At 33.5% G+C, this 20,054-nt stretch overlaps 2 protein-coding genes and 1 non-coding gene across 3 annotated transcripts; 1 reads left to right on the plus strand and 2 right to left on the minus strand.

Moving 5' to 3' along the window:
- Positions 1-11,737: 11,737 nt before the first annotated feature.
- Positions 11,738-14,695, plus strand: LOC120206312 (malonyl CoA-acyl carrier protein transacylase-like). Its single transcript, XM_039206000.1, has 10 exons — positions 11,738-12,043; positions 12,188-12,273; positions 12,793-12,859; positions 12,984-13,126; positions 13,345-13,393; positions 13,481-13,618; positions 13,739-13,819; positions 13,971-14,147; positions 14,225-14,311; positions 14,411-14,695. Exons 1-10 carry the CDS (start codon positions 11,792-11,794, stop codon positions 14,471-14,473), a joined length of 1,143 nt encoding a protein of 380 aa, XP_039061931.1. The 5' UTR covers positions 11,738-11,791; the 3' UTR covers positions 14,474-14,695.
- Positions 14,696-15,279: 584 nt separating this feature from the next.
- Positions 15,280-15,994, minus strand: LOC120206272. The gene is made up of 2 exons (XM_039205974.1): positions 15,891-15,994; positions 15,280-15,794 (listed from the first exon to the last, which is right to left on the minus strand). The coding sequence occupies exons 1-2, from the start codon at positions 15,928-15,930 to the stop codon at positions 15,316-15,318; spliced, it is 519 nt and encodes a 172-aa protein (XP_039061905.1). The 5' UTR covers positions 15,931-15,994; the 3' UTR covers positions 15,280-15,315.
- Positions 15,995-16,048: 54 nt separating this feature from the next.
- On the minus strand, positions 16,049-16,119 carry TRNAG-GCC. Its single transcript has one exon. It is a non-coding gene; the product is annotated as a tRNA-Gly (tRNA).
- Positions 16,120-20,054: the final 3,935 nt, after the last annotated feature.

Raw genomic sequence — 20,054 nt, forward strand, 5'->3', positions numbered from 1 at the left:
CTGAAACAGCAGCAGCTTACATATATAGAGCAGGAAGAACCCATGAAGCTCAGGATAGATAGCGCCATAGATGTTCATTTGAAAAACAAAACACACCCTGAAGATGGCGCTATCCCTCCTGAGCTTTACAGGTTCTCCCATACTTGGTTTTATAAGGCTCCAAGACTCCATTAAAGAACCTGTAAATATGTGGTCAGAGCTCACATGTTGAGGAAAGAAAGAAGTGGGTTCACAGTATTTATAAGAGGGAGAAAGAAGATGGGGGTATGATGATTCGCCTTCTATTTGACCATGAAATTAACAATCTTTTTTAACTATGGTGGAGGGACGGTTTTGACTATGGTTGCCATTTGATAAGAGCATGAATTTAATTTCGATTTTTTTAAAACATATTATGCATTGAATCTGCTTGCCGACTACTTTATCTATTAGGTTGTCGACTAAAGGATCTTACGTACTAGCTGGCAGATGGCCCCAAATTAAAATAAATAAAATCACGATTTTCATTTTTCAACCACTTGTTGCAGCATTGCCTGGGGGCAAACCCTAATTTCTCATTTTTTATTAGAGAAAAAGTTTTCATGAGGAAAGCCTCACGGTATTCCTATACGAACCCACTTAATTTTTATTTATTTTTAATAAAACAGCTAATCTTATTACAAAGTGGATATTTAAAATTACAATAAGAGTTTACAACTATCATCGTAAACTAAATACATAATTTCAACATTTTTCTATAGCATTGAACTAGTCACTTTAGATCATATAAGGACATAATGGAAAAGGTTAAAAACTCAACCAGAAGACTTGAACAAAAAATAGACACAAGTGAATCTGACTGCATCAGTAAACGAACCACAAGATGGGATTAAGCTATTGAAAGACCACCAAGAATCGTAAATCAAAGTCGAACGTCATGATAAACTATCCACGATTGCAAAATCAAGTATTCAAATTCAATATGAAGGTTCATAGTAGGGAAGATCAACTGGATTGCAAATAAGCGCTCTTAATCAGTTGTGGCGTCGTCAAATCTAACCCTGAGAAAACATAAAATAAAAAGAACATCCAAACGACCAAAAAGAAGACGAAAAAACGCCACAAAGGTAGAGGAAAATGTGGCATAAAGAAAAAGACAAACGTGCCACAAACGAAGAATTATTCTTATTAAAAAACTAAAAAAAGAAATAATGAGATAAGAGAATCAACGATCGACAATAGATTTAACAAAATCAAAGCAGAAAAGGTTAATATGATCTATAAAAAAAAACACTATAAACTCTAAAAAAATAATAATAAAAGGGGGGATAGCGGCTATGGTTAACCCCCTTAATATATATTCTATTAGAGAAATTGATATATTTGGGATTGGCAAACATCTTCTTTTAATTGCTGGTTAAGCATATCTTAATTTAGAAGAAATAGCTGCATAATCAATGACGGTCAAACCTTCTTTTAGATGTATTATTCTGCAAACGATCAACTTAAATGATTTTATATTTGTACTACAATGATGAGTCGGAGATGAAAGGAGCAATTGCCCACACCCCAACTATAGTTTAATTAATATTTTTAAAATTATTATAATCGAAATTTTACTTTTCTAAAATTTATTGGTTTAATTATATTTTAATTTTTTTAATTAAAAATAAAAATATGATTTCTAACTTTTCTACTTTTAAAATAAACGATAGATTTCATCGTAAACTTTCCACAAACGGAAGAAAGAGTAGAAAGAGTCCGATATGTCACATTGACATTTCAAAACCTTTATTCTTGTAAAATAACAGAACATTTGAATTTATATTAAGAAAATACGATCATATATTGTTTAATTGTGACTGGTATAAAATTTTGAGATAAAAACGTATTTATGAACAACAAAATACGATATGAACAGTACCGTGAACAGTAATTGTAACCCCCCCAACCCGTATCCGATCTGGATACGAGTCCGAAGTGTCACATTGACTTTTCAAACATTTATTCGTATAAAATAGTGAGTAATTTAAAAACTTTGATAACATTTAACTTATTCAAAACGTTTACAAAATATATATAAGAGTTCATACAATTTATGTCTTTAGACTACATGCCAACTACACTCTATATACAGTACATATATTTTCTGATCTGACATTTGGTAAGGAAAACTGACCTGTCTTGCTCCGCATTACTCTTTACTCTTCTCGAAACCTACGTGTGAAACAATCACACGCTAAGTCGAAGACTTAGTGAGGCATAACGACTTATAATGCACTTCATGGACATATATCAATACATGCATGTTCTGTTCTATCATGTTATACCAACTCCATGCATTCTTCGTATCATATAAAATCATATCAGATTAATTACAGTAAATACATACATACACATAATTCATCATTAACAGTTTATCATGTAATCACATACTTTTATTGTTAACCTTTTCAATCAAACACTGTACACACACAACATCATATGGTTCACGTAACACATTTCAAACCACTTATAAACCCATCGTATACATATCACATTCAGTATGCTTGTTTAATCACTTTATTAGCCCATGTACACTAGTGAGAACTTAAGGTATGTGAGTACATTGAGGTTGTGCACACATATGCTGTCACCACAGCTCGATCAATGTCCCGAAGGACCAGTCCATAGATTCCGAAGAACCTAGGTAATCAGTCCATATGTCCCGAAGGACATAGGTAAACAGTCCATATGTCCCGAAGAACATAGGTAAACAGTCCATATGTCCCGAAGAACATAGGTAAACCCTCGACCCTTGGCATGTCAACTATACCCCTAGCTCTCATATCACATAACATGGGCATTATCATTTATAACAGTTCACATTACTTATTCATATGCTTTCTCTTATAAACACATATCTTTTCTTTTCAGTCACGTATCACATGTACGTGTAATCATTGATCTCATAATCACATGTTCCTTCTTTTCTGTCACATACCACATGTATGTGTAAACATATATCTAATATCATATGTTGCATGTAATCACATAGATCTTATCTCATAACATATACTTGTTTTCACATATATTTCATATCATTTCTTATACCATCACATAATCCATTTAACATACATAACATATCATGTAACATTATAATAGAAATACCTATAAGTCATATCACTTAGAGCACATAAAAGAACAGATCAATTCATATAATCAAGCATACATACATGCATATTCAACTCATGCCTTTAATCATGAATTCATGTGTAACACTTCAGGAAATAGACTCATCGCAAGTCTTATTTCCATCGCACATCATATACTATTGAATATGCACTCACCTGGCCTCACTAGTCAATTCCAATCTCTTATCTTTCCCCTTGATCGATCTTACTTGTCAATGATTCCGGAACTTGGTTAGGCTCTGAATCTACATAATTATACATTTTAAGACAATCATTAGATACCTACACCTTGTAATTGGATACTAGCAACTTAAACGAACTTATTAAACCAATATGCACATTTTTCCTTTAGGGGGAATCGGTTCCCTACTAAGGGGGTATCGATTCCCTAATGACATTCTGGAAATGTTGTTCGTTTGAAGGGGTATCGGTTCCCCTTGAATGGGTACCGATTCCCCTTGCCCATAAATCATATTTTCAACCCGAAAATTACTTCATTTCCACTCAAACACTTCATATATCATCCCCTTTTCATTCTTAACTCTAGTACACATACTTAAACCAATCAATATTCATTTATTTTATCTTAAACCTCAAAATCCTATCTTCCATATGAGATTCAAAAATCATACCAAATTTTCAATGTGTTCTAATTCCAATTCTAATACTTCATACTTCTTAATTGGATTGATGACAAGTCAAATTCATCCATAAAACTTCAACAACCATACCATATCAAAATTTCATCTTAAAACTCATATTGCAAATTCCTTCATAATTCCTTTATCTTATTGTTTAAATCACATATAAGCTTTCCTTAAGCTTATTAATACCCAAAGAATCAAAACCAAACTTAAAATTCAAATAATAATCAACTAATAAAACTCTCACCTTTTCCTTGCTCTCCCACGTATGAAGAAGAAGAAAGGAGAAGAGAACTCTGGATGTTTCTCCAAATTCCCACGTTTATATTACCTTAAAAAGAAATATAAAAATCTTTCTGGTCAAATGACCATTTAAACCTTAATTTCCTTTAATAATTACTAAATAACCTTCAATATATATTCAAATAATCATTGAACTATTTCATTCTTCTACTTTAGTCATCAAATTCTGAAACTTTACAATTTGATCACTAACCCGGTATTGAGGATGTTACAAATCTCCCCTCCTTATAAGAAAATTCGTCCTCGAATTTTCACTGCACATCTTAATAGGAACATATCTTCTAATGTTCTTATGTTGCTTCCCTAACTTATTCTTTCTTGTCATCATCAGAAACTTACTTTTTAATCCTTTAGTTTTCTGACTATCTTTTTCGTTTATACCTTCATCTTCTGTTGTTTATCATATAAACAATAACCAGTAATACCAATCCATTGTTGTCTTTTCTCTCATTCGATTATGCATTTTTCCTTTGACCTTTCTAAAATTCCATATAATGTCACTCATCACGTTGACAGTAACATTCATCTCATCACTCTATATCAAAATTGTCCTCTGTACTTCCATATTTATCGTATCTGATTCTTTTAAATCAATCCCTTTCATTTCTTTACTCCTTATTCCTTATACATAAATCATATATTTCCTTTCATATTCACATACTCTTGTCTTATCACTTATACTCATCTTTATGTACCAATCTTCATTGCATCCTCATTACTCTGATAACCCATTTCTTATACATAACTTCATTCTTTATCATTTCTTATACTTGTATTTTCCTTCCTGAAGGTTCCATGCAAATACTTATCTCTGTTTCTACATCATAGCTATCTGCTCAGAATATACAACTATATTCAAATTCACATCATAATCAATTAACTCCACTATATCTTTCCTCCAATCTTATAACTCTAGCACCTTTACTCTGACAGCTAGATAATAACTTTTGTTCAGTCTAGGGCACAAGCCCTCTTATACCAATCATATACATTCTTTCCAATCTAAATTATCTCAACATTCGCTTACTCAACTTATCAATTTCACCTCTATTCTCATACATCCTGAAATTTCTTTTACTCAAACTCAACATTCTGACTTCCTGTGTCCTATAATCTGATCATCGATATACATATTCTCAAATTCTTCTTATCAATCCTCAGCTTTACTTAAATATACAAATTCTTACTTCATTTTCCTTTACTATACCACATTACTATGATCCAAATATGCAACTGTATCCAGATCCATTGCGGATTTGGTTATCATATCCTGACAATATCTTAAAATCTTATAATTCAAGTACATTTTTATCACATACTCTAGTTAGCCAATGCTAACTCTTTCCATCTTAACTGCAAACCCTTATCATAAACATAATCTTGTTCATGCGCAATACTATCACTTCGTTTCAAACTCATAAGCTCTGACTTTATACATCTTATACACTTGTCACTGATGCACTTATCCTTGAGTTCTTCTATACGTACTCATCACGTCATTAGATCTTTTTAACATTCTTATGGTGACACCTGTTCACCATATTCTATCTTATCCACATAATAATAAAACTACTCTATATCGTGTTTCCGATTCCAAACGATGAAAACTTTCTATCATTATTCAGATATGATTTCAGCTTTCTGAAATCAACTTTTGATCTTACTAGGCATTTCCTGAGGTGTCCGCTCTTCATCCTGCCTGGCAAGGGCAGGTGAATAGCTATCACAATCAGGAATATCACCTTTCACTTACTTCGAAATTATCACGATCGGATTTTCTACTGTATTAAACTATTCTTATTTTATTAGCAAGACAACATATTACTTACACTATCAGATCAGAAATTTTTCAATCTATGTTGGCATGTACACCTTTTATGACACTTTGTACTTCGGTTTATGCCGAGAATCGGCTAAACCTTAGCTCTGATACCATTAAATGTAACCCCCCCAACCCGTATCCGATCCGGATACGAGTCCGAAGTGTCACATTGACTTTTCAAACATTTATTCGTATAAAATAGTGAGTAATTTAAAAACTTTGATAACATTTAACTTATTCAAAACGTTTACAAAATATATATAAGAGTTCATACAATTTATGTCTTTAGACTACATGCCAACTACACTCTATATACAGTACATATATTTTCTGATCTGACATTTGGTAAGGAAAACTGACCTATCTTGCTCCGCATTACTCTTTACTCTTCTCGAAACCTACGTGTGAAACAATCACACGCTAAGTCGAAGACTTAGTGAGGCATAACGACTTATAATGCACTTCATAACATATATCAATACATGCATGTTCTGTTCAATCATGTTATACCAATTCCATGAATTCTTCGTATCATATAAAATCATATCAGATTAATTACAGTAAATACATACATACACATAATTCATCATTAACAGTTTATCATGTAATCACATACTTTTATTGTTAACCTTTTCAATCAAACACTGTACACACACATCATATGGTTCACGTAACACATTTCAAACCACTTATAAACCCATCGTATACATATCACATTCAGTATGCTTGTTTAATCACTTTATTAGCCCATGTACACTAGTGAGAACTTAAGGTATGTGAGTACATTGAGGTTGTGCACACATATGCTGTCACCACAGCTCGATCAATGTCCCGAAGGACCAGTCCATAGATTCCGAAGAACCTATGTAATCAGTCCATATGTCCCGAAGGACATAGGTAAACAGTCCATATGTCCCGAAGAACATAGGTAAACAGTCCATATGTCCCGAAGAACATAGGTAAACCCTCGATCCTTGGCATGCCAACTATACCCCTAGCTCTCATATCACATAACATGGGCATTATCATTTATAACAGTTCACATTACTTATTCATATGCTTTCTCTTATAAACACATATCTTTTCTTTTCAGTCACGTATCACATGTACGTGTAATCATTGATCTCATAATCACATGTTCCTTCTTTTCTGTCACATACCACATGTATGTGTAAACATATATCTAATATCATATGTTGCATGTAATCACATAGATCTTATCTCATAACATATACTTGTTTTCACATATATATTTCATATCATTTCTTATACCATCACATAATCCATTTAACATACATAACATATCATGTAACATTATAATAGAAATACCTATAAGTCATATCACTTAGAGCACATAAAAGAACAGATCAATTCATATAATCAAGCATACATACATGCATATTCAACTCATGCCTTTAATCATGAATTCATGTGTAACACTTCAGGAAATAGACTCATCGCAAGTCTTATTTCCATCGCACATCATATACTATTGAATATGCACTCACCTGGCCTCACTAGTCAATTCCAATCTCTTATCTTTCCCCTTGATCGATCTTACTTGTCAATGATTCCGGAACTTGGTTAGGCTCTGAATATACATAATTATACATTTTATGACAATCATTAGATACCTACACCTTGTAATTGGATACTAGCAACTTAAACGAACTTATTAAACCAATATGCACATTTTTCCTTTAGGGGGAATCGGTTCCCTACTAAGGGGGTATCGATTCCCTAATGACATTCTGGAAATGTTGTTCGTTTGAAGGGGTATCGGTTCCCCTTGAATGGGTACCGATTCCCCTTGCCCATAAATCATATTTTCAACCCGAAAATTACTTCATTTCCACTCAAACACTTCATATATCATCCCCTTTTCATTCTTAACTCTAGTACACATACTTAAACCAATCTATATTCATTTATTTCATCTTAAACCTCAAAATCCTATCTTCCATATGAGATTCAAAAATCATACCAAATTTTCAATGTGTTCTAATTCCAATTCTAACACTTCATACTTCTTAATTAGATTGATGACAAGTCAAATTCATCCATAAAACTTCAACAACCATACCATATCAAAATTTCATCTTAAAACTCATATTGCAAATTCCTTCATAATTCCTTTATCTTATTGTTTAAATCACATATAAGCTTTCCTTAAGCTTATTTAATACCCAAAGAATCAAAACCAAACTTAAAATTCAAATAATAATCAACTAATAAAACTCTCACCTTTGCCTTGCTCTCCCACGTATGAAGAAGAAGAAAGGAGAAGAGAACTCTGGATGTTTCTCCAAATTCCCACGTTTATATTACCTTAAAAAGAAATATAAAAATCTTTCTGGTCAAATGACCATTTAAACCTTAATTTCCTTTAATAATTACTAAATAACCTTCAATATATATTCAAATAATCATTGAACTATTTCATTCTTCTACTTTAGTCATCAAATTCTGAAACTTTACAATTTGATCACTAACCCGGTATTGAGGATGTTACAGTAATGAACAGTGTAATAGTGCATCGATGCATTGCTACAGTGCATCGATGCATTAAAAAATCGAAGCAAAAATTGTGCATCGATGCACTGCTACAATGCATCGGTGCACTGCTACAGTGACTTTCGTAAAACGTTCATAAAACTCGTAAAAATTTAACCGTTCATTACTATACAATTGTCCTTTATATAAACACATTTAAAACATTACAAAACTCAATCGTATGACTTTTCAAAACCGATTAAAACATATTGGATTTAATCCTTTATTTACATGCCAACCACTTTCATTATTACAAAATACATACTATACATTTCTTTTCTGATCTGATCTTTGGAAAGGAGAACTGACCTATCTTGCATAACTCTTATCAATCTTCATCTTCTCAAAACCTACGCGTGAAACAATCACACGCTAAGTCTACGACTTAGTGAGGCATATAAAACATATAATAAAAATCATAAAACATTTCATTTATTAAATTACATACATGCACATATACTATCATATTTCTATTCATATATCAAATCCACACATGTATATATATGTTTATCCTATTCCTTATCATTATCCTCTTATTATCATTAATACCTTTAATCATATAATCATATACTTATCATTTATACACATCATATATAATTTCATAAAGAAATACACTTAACACCATATACTTCATGTAATACAATTCATATAACTAAAACATATATGCTTTCATATAACCAATACATGAATCCTGCAATTTATTCCATATAATAAATCACATATGCATATCACTTTCAGTATATTTGTTTAATCTCTTTATTAGCCCATGTACACCAGTGAGAACTTAAGGTATGTGAGTACATTGAGGTTGTGCACTATTATGCTGTCACCACAGCTCGTATAATTATCCCGAAGGACCAGTCCATAGGTTCCGAAGAACTTAGGTAATCAATCCATATGTTATGAAGAACATAGGTAAACAGTCAATATGTCCCAAAGAACATAGGTAAATAGTCCATATGTCCCGAATAACATAGGTAAACCCTCGACCATTGGCATGCCAACTATACCCCTAGCTCTCATATCACATAACATGGGCATTATCATTTATAACAGCTCACATTACTTATTCATATCCTTTCTCTTATAAACACATATCTTTTTTTTTCAGTCACGTATCACATGTACGTGTAATCATTGATCTCATAATCACATATTCATTCTCTTCTGTCACATACCACATGTATGTGTAAACATATATCTAGTATCATATAACACGTATCATAAATGCATGTATTCACATAGATAATTTCATATGGCTTTTATCATTTCTCATTTGTTCATGTAACCTTGCATGTCATATCAAGTAACATATATCATATGTTGCATTTTCACGTAAGCATGTAAATCATGTAACATATAATAACATACATCCAATTCTATGTACTAATACACACATAGTAATCACATAACATTTTATAAGTTACTTCTTACCATAGTAACTCTATCATTGGCTCATCGCAAGCCAATGTTTGATCAATCACATAAGTACAATTTAAATTGCACTCACCTTAGCCTTGCTTGCTTTGATTCAATCCTAACTCTTCGATTGTTCTGTAACTCGTTTAGGCTCGATATCTACATAAATATAATTTCCGAGATGATTATCAAAAGCTTAAACCTTATAACTTGATGTTAATAACTCAAGCTAATTTAATAAACCAAATTTCAACTTTTCCTTTAGGAGTGTATCGATGCACTATGGGTGCATCGGTACACAAAATAGCTTCGAAATTTCCATGCATCGATGCACCCCTTAATGCATCGATGCACCTACCCATAAATAACTGTTCATTGCACGAAAATTCACTCTTTCAACTTCAATTCTTCAAGTTTCATTCCCTTTCATTTTCTTAACTCAAATATACATGCTTAAACTCATTTATATCTATTTATTTCATCTTAAACCTCAAAATTCTATTCTCCATATAGAAATCAATAATCATACCAAATTTTCCATTTCATCCAAACTTAATTCTAACACTTCTAACTTCTTATTCTCATAGATGACAAGTCAAATTTATCCTCCAAATTTATTTAAACCTTCTTATTCAAAATTTCACTTAAAAACCCATTTTCTTTAATCTATCATAACTCCTTTATCTTTTGATTTTAAGATAACTTAAGCTTTCCTTAAGCTTAGTTATCATCTAAGGATCAAAACCCATGCTTAAAATCAACAAACAATCAAGAAATCAGAGAACTCACCTTTGCTTTGAGTTTTCACGTGGAGAAGGGAAGAAGATGAAGAAGAGAATTGCTTTGAAGCTTATCTCTTCAATCATTCTCCACATGGGTATTATAATACCCATTAATTATTATTTAATTATTTTTCTTGTTCAATTACTCATTTGCCCTTTGACTACTTTAATATTTACTAACAACTTTCAGGAAATATCTCCACATAAATCATTAAACTATTCAACTATTCTATAATCACCATATTCTGAAATTTTATAATTTAGTCACTAACCCGTAGTTTAGGATGTTACATAGTACCACCTATTTTTTAATTTTCATTTAATTTCTTTTGAATTAGATCTAAATATACATTTTTTGTTTCAATTTATTGCTTTTTACATATGCTAGATGTATTTATTTTTGTCTGTTTTTATAACTCGTTTGATCCTTTGCTTTTATGGTATGATTTTCTCTATCATTAGGATAGTTTGGTGTTTCGTGTTACATTCATCACAACGCACCTCCTGATCAGAAAATATTGACAGTCTTCTATAGTTAAATCTCTTTTGTGACAATTTGTTGATGGATTGAGAACGATCAACAGAATAATCAAATTGATTATCAATCTCCATAACTACATCAATATTATGTCTAGTTTTGAATAGAGACATGGAGATTATTGATAGTTATTAGATTTTTTTAAAGATGAAGCATATATTTAAATAAATGTTTTAATTTTATTTATCTTAAGGTCTTTTGAATTTTTATGTTGAATTATATTCTTTTATTCTATATTGCTTTTCTTTTAATAAAATTAAATACGCTATAACAAAAAGTCTTGTAGAAAGTGTTAAATATTATCGATTATTTCTAAATATCGTCATATAATTTAATTTTCTTATTATTAATCATAATAATACAAAATTATCGTAAAAAGTTTAAAATGAATGTTACAAACTTGCACACTAATATGTATATGTATCATTAAATTTTGGTTTGGTAATAATATTGTAGATGGTGTGTAGGCAGGGGAGGTTTGGTTGGTTTTTTTTCAAGCTAATCTCTAACGTCTACCATTGTGATATCTCCGCCAACATTAAGCTTATTTAATACAGACTAAAAATCAAACAATTGGCATGCACATTTTGCGCCTCGCTTCTTCCGCTAATCCCAACCCTCTCTTCACAATGTCCGCTGCCTCTCTCGCTCTCCCTTCTTCCCTCTCTTCGATTCGCTCCAATGGACCTCTTCCTTCTCGATGCTTCCGCCTCAACAACCCCTCTCGATACAGGGTTTTCATGAGCGTCTCCGTTGGATCCCAAATTGCCGTCGATGATGCCTTGTTAGCTGATTACAAGCCCACCTCCGCCTTCCTCTTTCCCGGCCAGGTTTGTTCTTTAATCCATCAATTCTGGACAACTTCAAGCTCTACTAAGCTAAATCTGTTTATTCTCATGTTAAAATTATTTTTAGCTTTTACCTGGATAAATCTATTTTGTATTAGTTCCAATATGTAACATGAAAAATTTCAGGGCGCTCAAGCGGTTGGAATGGGAAAAGAAGCGCAGAATGTGCCTGCTGCTGCAGAATTATATAAGAAGGCAAACAATATGTTAGGGTACGCAAAACTTGGGAATTAGTCTTGTACTTTGGTTTGGGATTATTTAGTCCTCTTACTATTAGTCATGATATGCTCTAGTCCAAATCACTAACAACGTTAAAAAGAATTAGTTAACCAGTTTATAAGAAATAAATAAATAAAAATCCAATTCATGAGGATGAGTTAGATTTGTATTTTTGAAATGATAAATTAGTGGAAAATGGCTACTTTGATAATCATAATTTCACCTTTTAACTGGTATAAGGAATCACGGTCAAGTTTTAGTTGTTATTTTTTAAAGATTCCAAATCAGCTCACGAACAGAATTTTTTAACAGTGTTTGGTATTTGGACTAAACCCAAATATTAATAATAGTAAGACAATCAAATTATGTAAATTAAAGTATAAAGACTAAATCCTCAAATTGAGTGTAGTACCATGACGAGAACCATATTTGACCAAAATTTAATCCATAATATGCTATCCCCTTATTTTAAAATTATCTTTATAGTTTAACTATGTTCCAGCTGCTTGCAGTTTTGATCTTCTAGATGTTTGCATCAATGGTCCTAAAGAAAAGTTAGATTCAACTGTCATAAGCCAGGTACCTTGCATTGCTTATTTACTTGCCCTCCTTTACAAATGATGTTGTGTTGCCAATGTTGTATTACTAGGGTTTGTTCTGTCAAGAGGGAGCAACAAATTAGTTTTACTCTGAATCTTTGCAGCCTGCTATTTATGTCACAAGTCTAGCTGCTGTGGAGCTTCTTCGTGCCCGTGATGGAGGCCAGCAGATTATTGACTCTGTTGATGTTACATGTGGCCTCAGCTTGGGAGAATATACTGCACTAGCATTTGCTGGGGCCTTTAGGTGAGTGTTTTCAGCACCAATTACCGAAATATTATCTTGAGCGTATACTCAACACTTTATAATAACTAATTAAATCATCCAAAGATGTCGTATTTCCATGTTTAAAGCATATAGAGGTTCCATCATCAGTCTACTACTATTTGAGTTAGTATTTAAAACAAGAAGAAAAATATGACTGACGCTCTTTCCCCTGTGAATTTTGATTTCATGTACTAAAGCTTTGAAGATGGACTCAAGCTTGTGAAACTAAGAGGAGAAGCAATGCAAGTAATGATCTGTTTCTATCTGATAGTGCCTTGTAGTGTGGCTGATTTTATTGATGCTGTCGGTGATCATCATTCTTTCTGCCATTAGGATGCCGCAGATGCTGCTAAAAGTGCTATGGTCAGTATCATAGGACTTGACTCCGAGAAGGTTCAGCAATTATGTGATGCTGCCAACCAAGAAGTTGATGTAGCTGATAAAGTTCAAATTGCGAATTATCTGTGTCCTGTAAGAATATGAAATTCATTTATCTTTGTTGATCAAATGAGTTGTGCTTGGTCTTATGCTTATTAGGAGACCATATATGCACCAAATTTTGGCACTGAAAATGTATTTTTCCTTTGGCAGGGAAATTATGCAGTCTCTGGAGGTCTCAAAGGAGTAGAAGCAGTGGAAGCAAAAGCAAAGTCATTCAAGGCTCGGATGACGGTGATTCTCCTTTTCATTTTCTATCAAAAAATGTGATCCTTTTGTGTTTACCTTGATTGATTGTAAATTCTTAAATTTATTTTGTTGTGCTAACGTGGCCATCTAGTGATAATACGACTGCTAGTAATAACATAGTTTTCCCCTTTCACAGGTGCGTTTAGCTGTTGCTGGTGCTTTTCACACTAGTTTCATGGATCCTGCAGTCTCAAGATTGGAGGCTGCATTGGCAGCAACCCAGATTAGAACCCCAAGAATACCTGTTATATCAAATGTTGATGCTCAGCCACATGCAGATCCCGAGACGATAAAGAAGATACTAGCACACCAAGTAAGCTGCTCAATACTGTTTTTTGTCTCTCCCGTGGGGTAAGAATAGCGCGATTAAGCATGTGGATGAAATTGCAGGTGACCTCTCCTGTTCAATGGGAAACAACAGTGAAAACTTTGCTGACCAAAGGGCTGAAAAAGAGTTACGAGTTGGGGCCTGGAAAGGTAAAAGACTAAAATCTTACGACTGCTTTAGCATCTTCTTCTCTCTTTCATTGTCTTTCAGTTTCTCATCGTTTCGAGTTTGTTTGGGTCATGTGTCAGGTCATAGCTGGCATTGTGAAGAGGATGGATAAAAGTGCAGAGATTGAGAACATTGGTGCTTGAGGGGTCATTAGATGTTGCTACTCAAGTTATCCAATGCCATCATATTCGAACAAGAAAATGAGAGTTGAAGTTTTGAGCTGTTATGATGGTTGGTGTGTATGTCGTCAGCAAGTTCATTAGGAGGACTGAATTTCCAAATTTATCACTTAGGCAATGACTGATTGACATTACGAAGAGCTTTTTGTTATTTTGTGTGAGAATAAAGATTTTATTATTATGACATCAAATTAATAGCGTCATCAACTATATCAATAGTATAATCAAATTCAAAATAAAATGGATAGTTAAAGTTATCAAGGTTGCCAACAGGGATGGATCAAATGGTAGAGACTGAGAATATTTTAAATTCTTATATAGTTTAGATATAATATGTTTTCTTCCATTAATATAAAATCTTACATCTCACCTAATTATCAGTCTTTTTGACATGTAAAATCTGATGTACTCAATTCGAATATTTAGTCTCGAAATTGATCCCAAAAAAATCTACCTAACCAGCGGAGTGCTAATAGATGGGATAAGTCATAACTAGGGTTTTAAATCACATTCATTTTGGGTTTATCGTGATTGTGGTTGTCGTGGGTGTTATTTGGCGATATTGCGGTGTAACGGGTAACTCTGACGGCGGCGAAATCGTTATTTCGCGGATAAATTACATTTTCAAACCGTGATTTGAAATCCCGATCCTAATATTTGCCAGAAACTCAAAAACCAAAATCTATGGAATCAAACTCAAATGATCGGCAACACCCATTGTCTCATAATGGGATTCAAAGTGAAATATCGAACAAAGATAATTTTTTTTCCAAAATCGGAATCATAAACGAAAACTTGATTAGTTTCTAAACAATACTGGAAGGGCGTTGAGGTTGCCTCAGCCCCCGAAGCTGATCGATCCACCGATCCTCAGGAATTTGATTGGACCAGTCAGGAGTCAATCCAGCAAATGAAACCCCACGCATCGCTTCCCTGACTCTCATAGCGTTCTCTGGCGTTAACGGAGCGTTTCTACGGCTCTCCTCTTCCCTAAACGCCCTCCTTATCGCTGTATCAGACGCCTCTCTCCTCCTAATTTCTTCTTCTTCGTCTTGCTCCGCATCAACGGTGCCTACATGAAGAAACGAGATTCCGTTTTCCAGTCGATTAATATAGCCATTCGATAGGTTACGATGCTGGTGTTCTTCATCTGAGTTGACTTGATCATCCAAGTCTTCTTGATCCGCATCGTCATCGTCATCATCCACGGCTGAGATAGGCTGGTAGTATTCAGGTGCGTCATTGTGATTGGTATCGGAGTCGCTGTCACTGCCATTTTTACTCTCTGCATAATTTTTGTGCGCATAGGTGATGAACCGTTTTGAATCTGGGGAATTTACACAACATTAATAAAAATTGAACAAAAAGTTTAAAATAATACCTTCGGCAAGATCGATTGGAGAGGTGGACATGGCGTTCATTGTTCGTTGTGAAGCAAATACAGAGAGATCAGAATCAGAAAGATAGGCCCCTGGACCAAAAGCAACTTTTTAAAGAAAACGCAGAAATTGTAGGAACTAATAAAATGAAAAACAACGATGCACCAGCCGGGAATCGAACCCGGGTCTGTACCGTGGCAGGGTACTATTCTACCACTAGACCACTGGTGCTGTTTGAATGTCAATCAACAAAATATTTTATATAATAATAATACAAAAAGACTACCGTTTGATCAGCACTCTTCTGCAGGAGATGCGCAATAATCTTCTTTATTTTTTTAGCATGAGAAATTGTATTTTTTATCATTAAACTTCCTAATTTAACAGCTTAAAGCATGTACTATGTTGTTTTTTGTCTAGTATATGACTTCATCTTTTACATGATAAACTCTTGACAGTGTACAACAAGAAACAGTAGCCCATAATCTTTTGAACATTGCTACGCAAGGAAAATAACAACAACAAAAAAACCAAAACCTTACACTGTATATGAACCAGAAAACAAAAAAGTAAAAGCCATCTCAGATGATGGATTTAACAAAATAACAGGGCAGGAAATGACTCAATCTTCATAATTGATTGAGTTAAACTGCTAAGTATACACCTTTTGATTGCCAGTTAAACTGATGATATTACTGACAGTAAGTCCTCCACCTCGATTGTGTTAAGCCAAACTCTCCACCGTAATTTCTGGTCTTGGTCATGCAGCTGCATCATTGAGTTCTTGGAAGAGCCCCATACCCTTTTACGCTCATAGGTTGGTGATCACTCTGAGATTTTCTTCCTTTTCAATTGAATTAGCTTAGTTTTACTTTTTTAAATTAAATAACTGAGATATTAATCTTCCATTATTTGTGTTGAATTGCAGAAGAACTTTAAGTAGTGAAAGTAACTAGTGCATAGAAGATGAACAAGGCAATTAAAGCAACTTGAACCAGCTTCAAAAACATGACTTCATACCTCATAAAATATTAGAAACTTGCTGCTTTGGTTTCTTACTCACTCCTTTAATTGTACAACATTTCACCGATTTGAAATGAATGAGCAGCTGGTAAATATATATATATATATAGGGTGAATTCACGAGATAATGTTCTCGATTTTTTTTTTCACGATATGGTGCACATCCCAGATTAATTGCTGGAATGGGGTGAATTCTACAGTGGTCTTGGAGGTCGCCATGGCATCCGGGCGACCTTGGAGGTCGCCATGGCATCCGGGCGACCTGTGTGTATTACAGAATAGGGCCATGCAATCAACATGGGACATGCAATCAACATGGGACGTGGGAATGCATGGGGGAGGGGATGCATGCAATCAACATGGGACGTGGGAATGCATGGGGGAGGGGATGCATGGGGTGGGAATGCATGGGGAGGGATCAACATGGGATGTGGGAATGCATGGGGGAGGGGATGCATGGGACGTGGGAATGCATGGGGTGGGAATGCATGGGGGAGGGGATGGTGCATTGGACGTGGGAACTGTGCATGGATATGCACGGCAAACTGTAGGTCACGGTGGTCGCCATGGAGTCTCGGCGACCAAGGTCCTGCTGCATGCATGCGTTGCATCATAGCTCATAGCTTGCATGCATGCGTTGCATCATAGCTCATAGCTCAGAGATTCCTGCACCCGTACCTGTATGTGTTGCATCTATAATTACGTTATTGCAGCGTTAATTTAGCTGTGAGCCTTTCAATGCTCAATAGTTAACGCTCAGTTGTTTTATATAAAGGATATGGGGTATAGGGTAGAAGCACAAGCAGAACCAGCACATATAAATTTTGCCGAGAGAAATAAAAGGAAGAAGAAGAAAAGAAGATAAAGGCTCAAACATAGTTGAGGTAATTTTTTTATTGTTTAATTTAGTTTATTATATGAAATTATTAGTTTGTTAGTTTCGGGTGCAACTTAAAACTAAAATCTAGTTAATTAGTTTGTTAGTATAAATTATTAGTTTGTAAGTTTAAGTTATATTATATTAGTTTATTAGTTTAAGTTATATATTATTTATATAAAAATTAGTTAATTAGTTTCTTAGTTTAAGTTATTAAATATAAAAATATTAATTAATTTGTTAGTGTCTTTAAACGTATATTAGGTTGTTCGTTGAAGTTGAAGTTATATTATAATAAAATTAATTAGTGCTTAATTAGTTTGTTATTTTAACTAAGTTATATTATAATAAAGAAATAGTTTATTACTTTAAGGTATATTATAATATATTAGATTATATAAAATTAATTTGTGGGAGCTATTGTTGTTTAAATAAATATTTTGTTTACACATACATGACATTATTTTACAATATTTGCCCACGTACAGATTGATTCGAAGAAAGAAACAAGGCAGGAAAAGAAAGTAAAGGAAGAAGGCATAAAGACGTGAGTAATTTATTATTTTTTGTTGTCCATTTTTGTTGTTGTGTATGTGTAAATTAGTTAGTTAGTAAGTTTATATTAGATTTATATAAACTAATTTGTGCGAGATAATTTCCGTTTTAAAAAATATTGTGTTTAAAATATTTAGTGTTGTTTTAAAAATATTTTGTTTAATTTACATTGTATGTGTATATTAGTAAGAAGTAAAAATTAATTGAATGAAATAATCCGGACAACGCATTATCTCGCGAAATAATTATTTTGAGAACATTATCTCGACAGTTTTGCCTAACAAATTTGTTTGATATTTTTAAAAAAATATTATCAAACTAATCATTATTATTAGTAATAATTACTAAATGATTAGTATCAAATCTAAATCATTAAATATTTATAATAAATAATTATTAGTGATTATGACTAAATCATATTATTATTAAATCATTAAATATCAAATCATTAGATTAATAGTAATTATCAAATCATTATTAGGTTTATTAGTAAGCAATCAATCAAGTTAAATAATAACTTTTATTTGATCATTAATATAATATTATATTATATTTAATAATTTATGAAATTATCTTATCTAATTTTTTAATCTAAATTAATTTATTTTTTTATTTGTAGAGAAAATGAGCAACAACTTTTTCACGATTGTCCATTATAATGGACAGATTATGGAAAATGAGGTCGGAGTAGTTTTTCAGTCTGAAAAACCAATAAATATGATGTTCAAAAAAGACATCATATTTATAGAAATGAAGCATAAGATAGAAAGAAAAATTCGAGCTGCAGTGGATGGTTTGAGGTATAGGTTTATGATATGCTCTAACCCAGTCAGATATGCTGCAGTTCCACTTGAAGAAGATGATGATATTGGAACCATGGTTGGATTACATGAGTCAACCAATATAGCAGTTATTGAATTATTTGTTGATGTGCGTAACATATGTGATGTTCCTGGGTCATCAAGAGTTGTGGCTCAAAATCCATCTGAAATGGCTTTATAGTCAGTTTGAGGAGCCGACATACAGGTTCCCGAACAGTTTTATGGCACTATTGGAAAGTGTAAATGAAGTCGGGGGGACATCTATAGCAGCAGAGTATGAGACGAGAAACATACCGGAATTGGTTGTTGATATTGACGCTGAAAATCGATGGGGAGAAATTCATGATGATTCAAGCGAAGATGAAGAAACTGAAGAACCCGTTTTGGGCGGCGACGAAAATATTTTTGGTGGAGGTGCAATTGATGAAGTTCCGACACCGTATGAAGCTACTCCTCACATGTACGAGATAGATTATGATGCAATGAGGGCACCTGAATTCCCAGACATGCCACATTTACCTCCGTACCAAATGACTGAATCATTCGATAATTCTGGTGAATTTTCAGTTGGGGTGCAATTCAGAGGAAAAAATGAAGCTACGCTGGCTATTAAAGAGTACTGCATCAAATGCCATGTTGATGTCCATGTTGCAGAGTCCAACCAGAAAACCCTATACGCAAAGTGTGTAAAATATGGCCCAGAGTGCAAGTGGAAGATCAGAGTGTCGAAAAATCAAAGGCACGATGTTTGGGTCATCACGAGGTACAATGGTTCGCACACATGTTTGCGAAACTCCATCGAACAAGACCACCGACTATTGGACTCCGATGTAATATGTGAATACGTGAAGGCGATGGTTGAAAAGGATCCAAGGATATCTTGTTCAGTG

Source organism: Hibiscus syriacus, unplaced genomic scaffold (assembly GCF_006381635.1).
Source record: "Hibiscus syriacus cultivar Baekdansim isolate YM2019G1 unplaced genomic scaffold, ASM638163v2 tig00013680_pilon, whole genome shotgun sequence".
NCBI classification, from domain to species: domain Eukaryota; kingdom Viridiplantae; phylum Streptophyta; class Magnoliopsida; order Malvales; family Malvaceae; genus Hibiscus; species Hibiscus syriacus.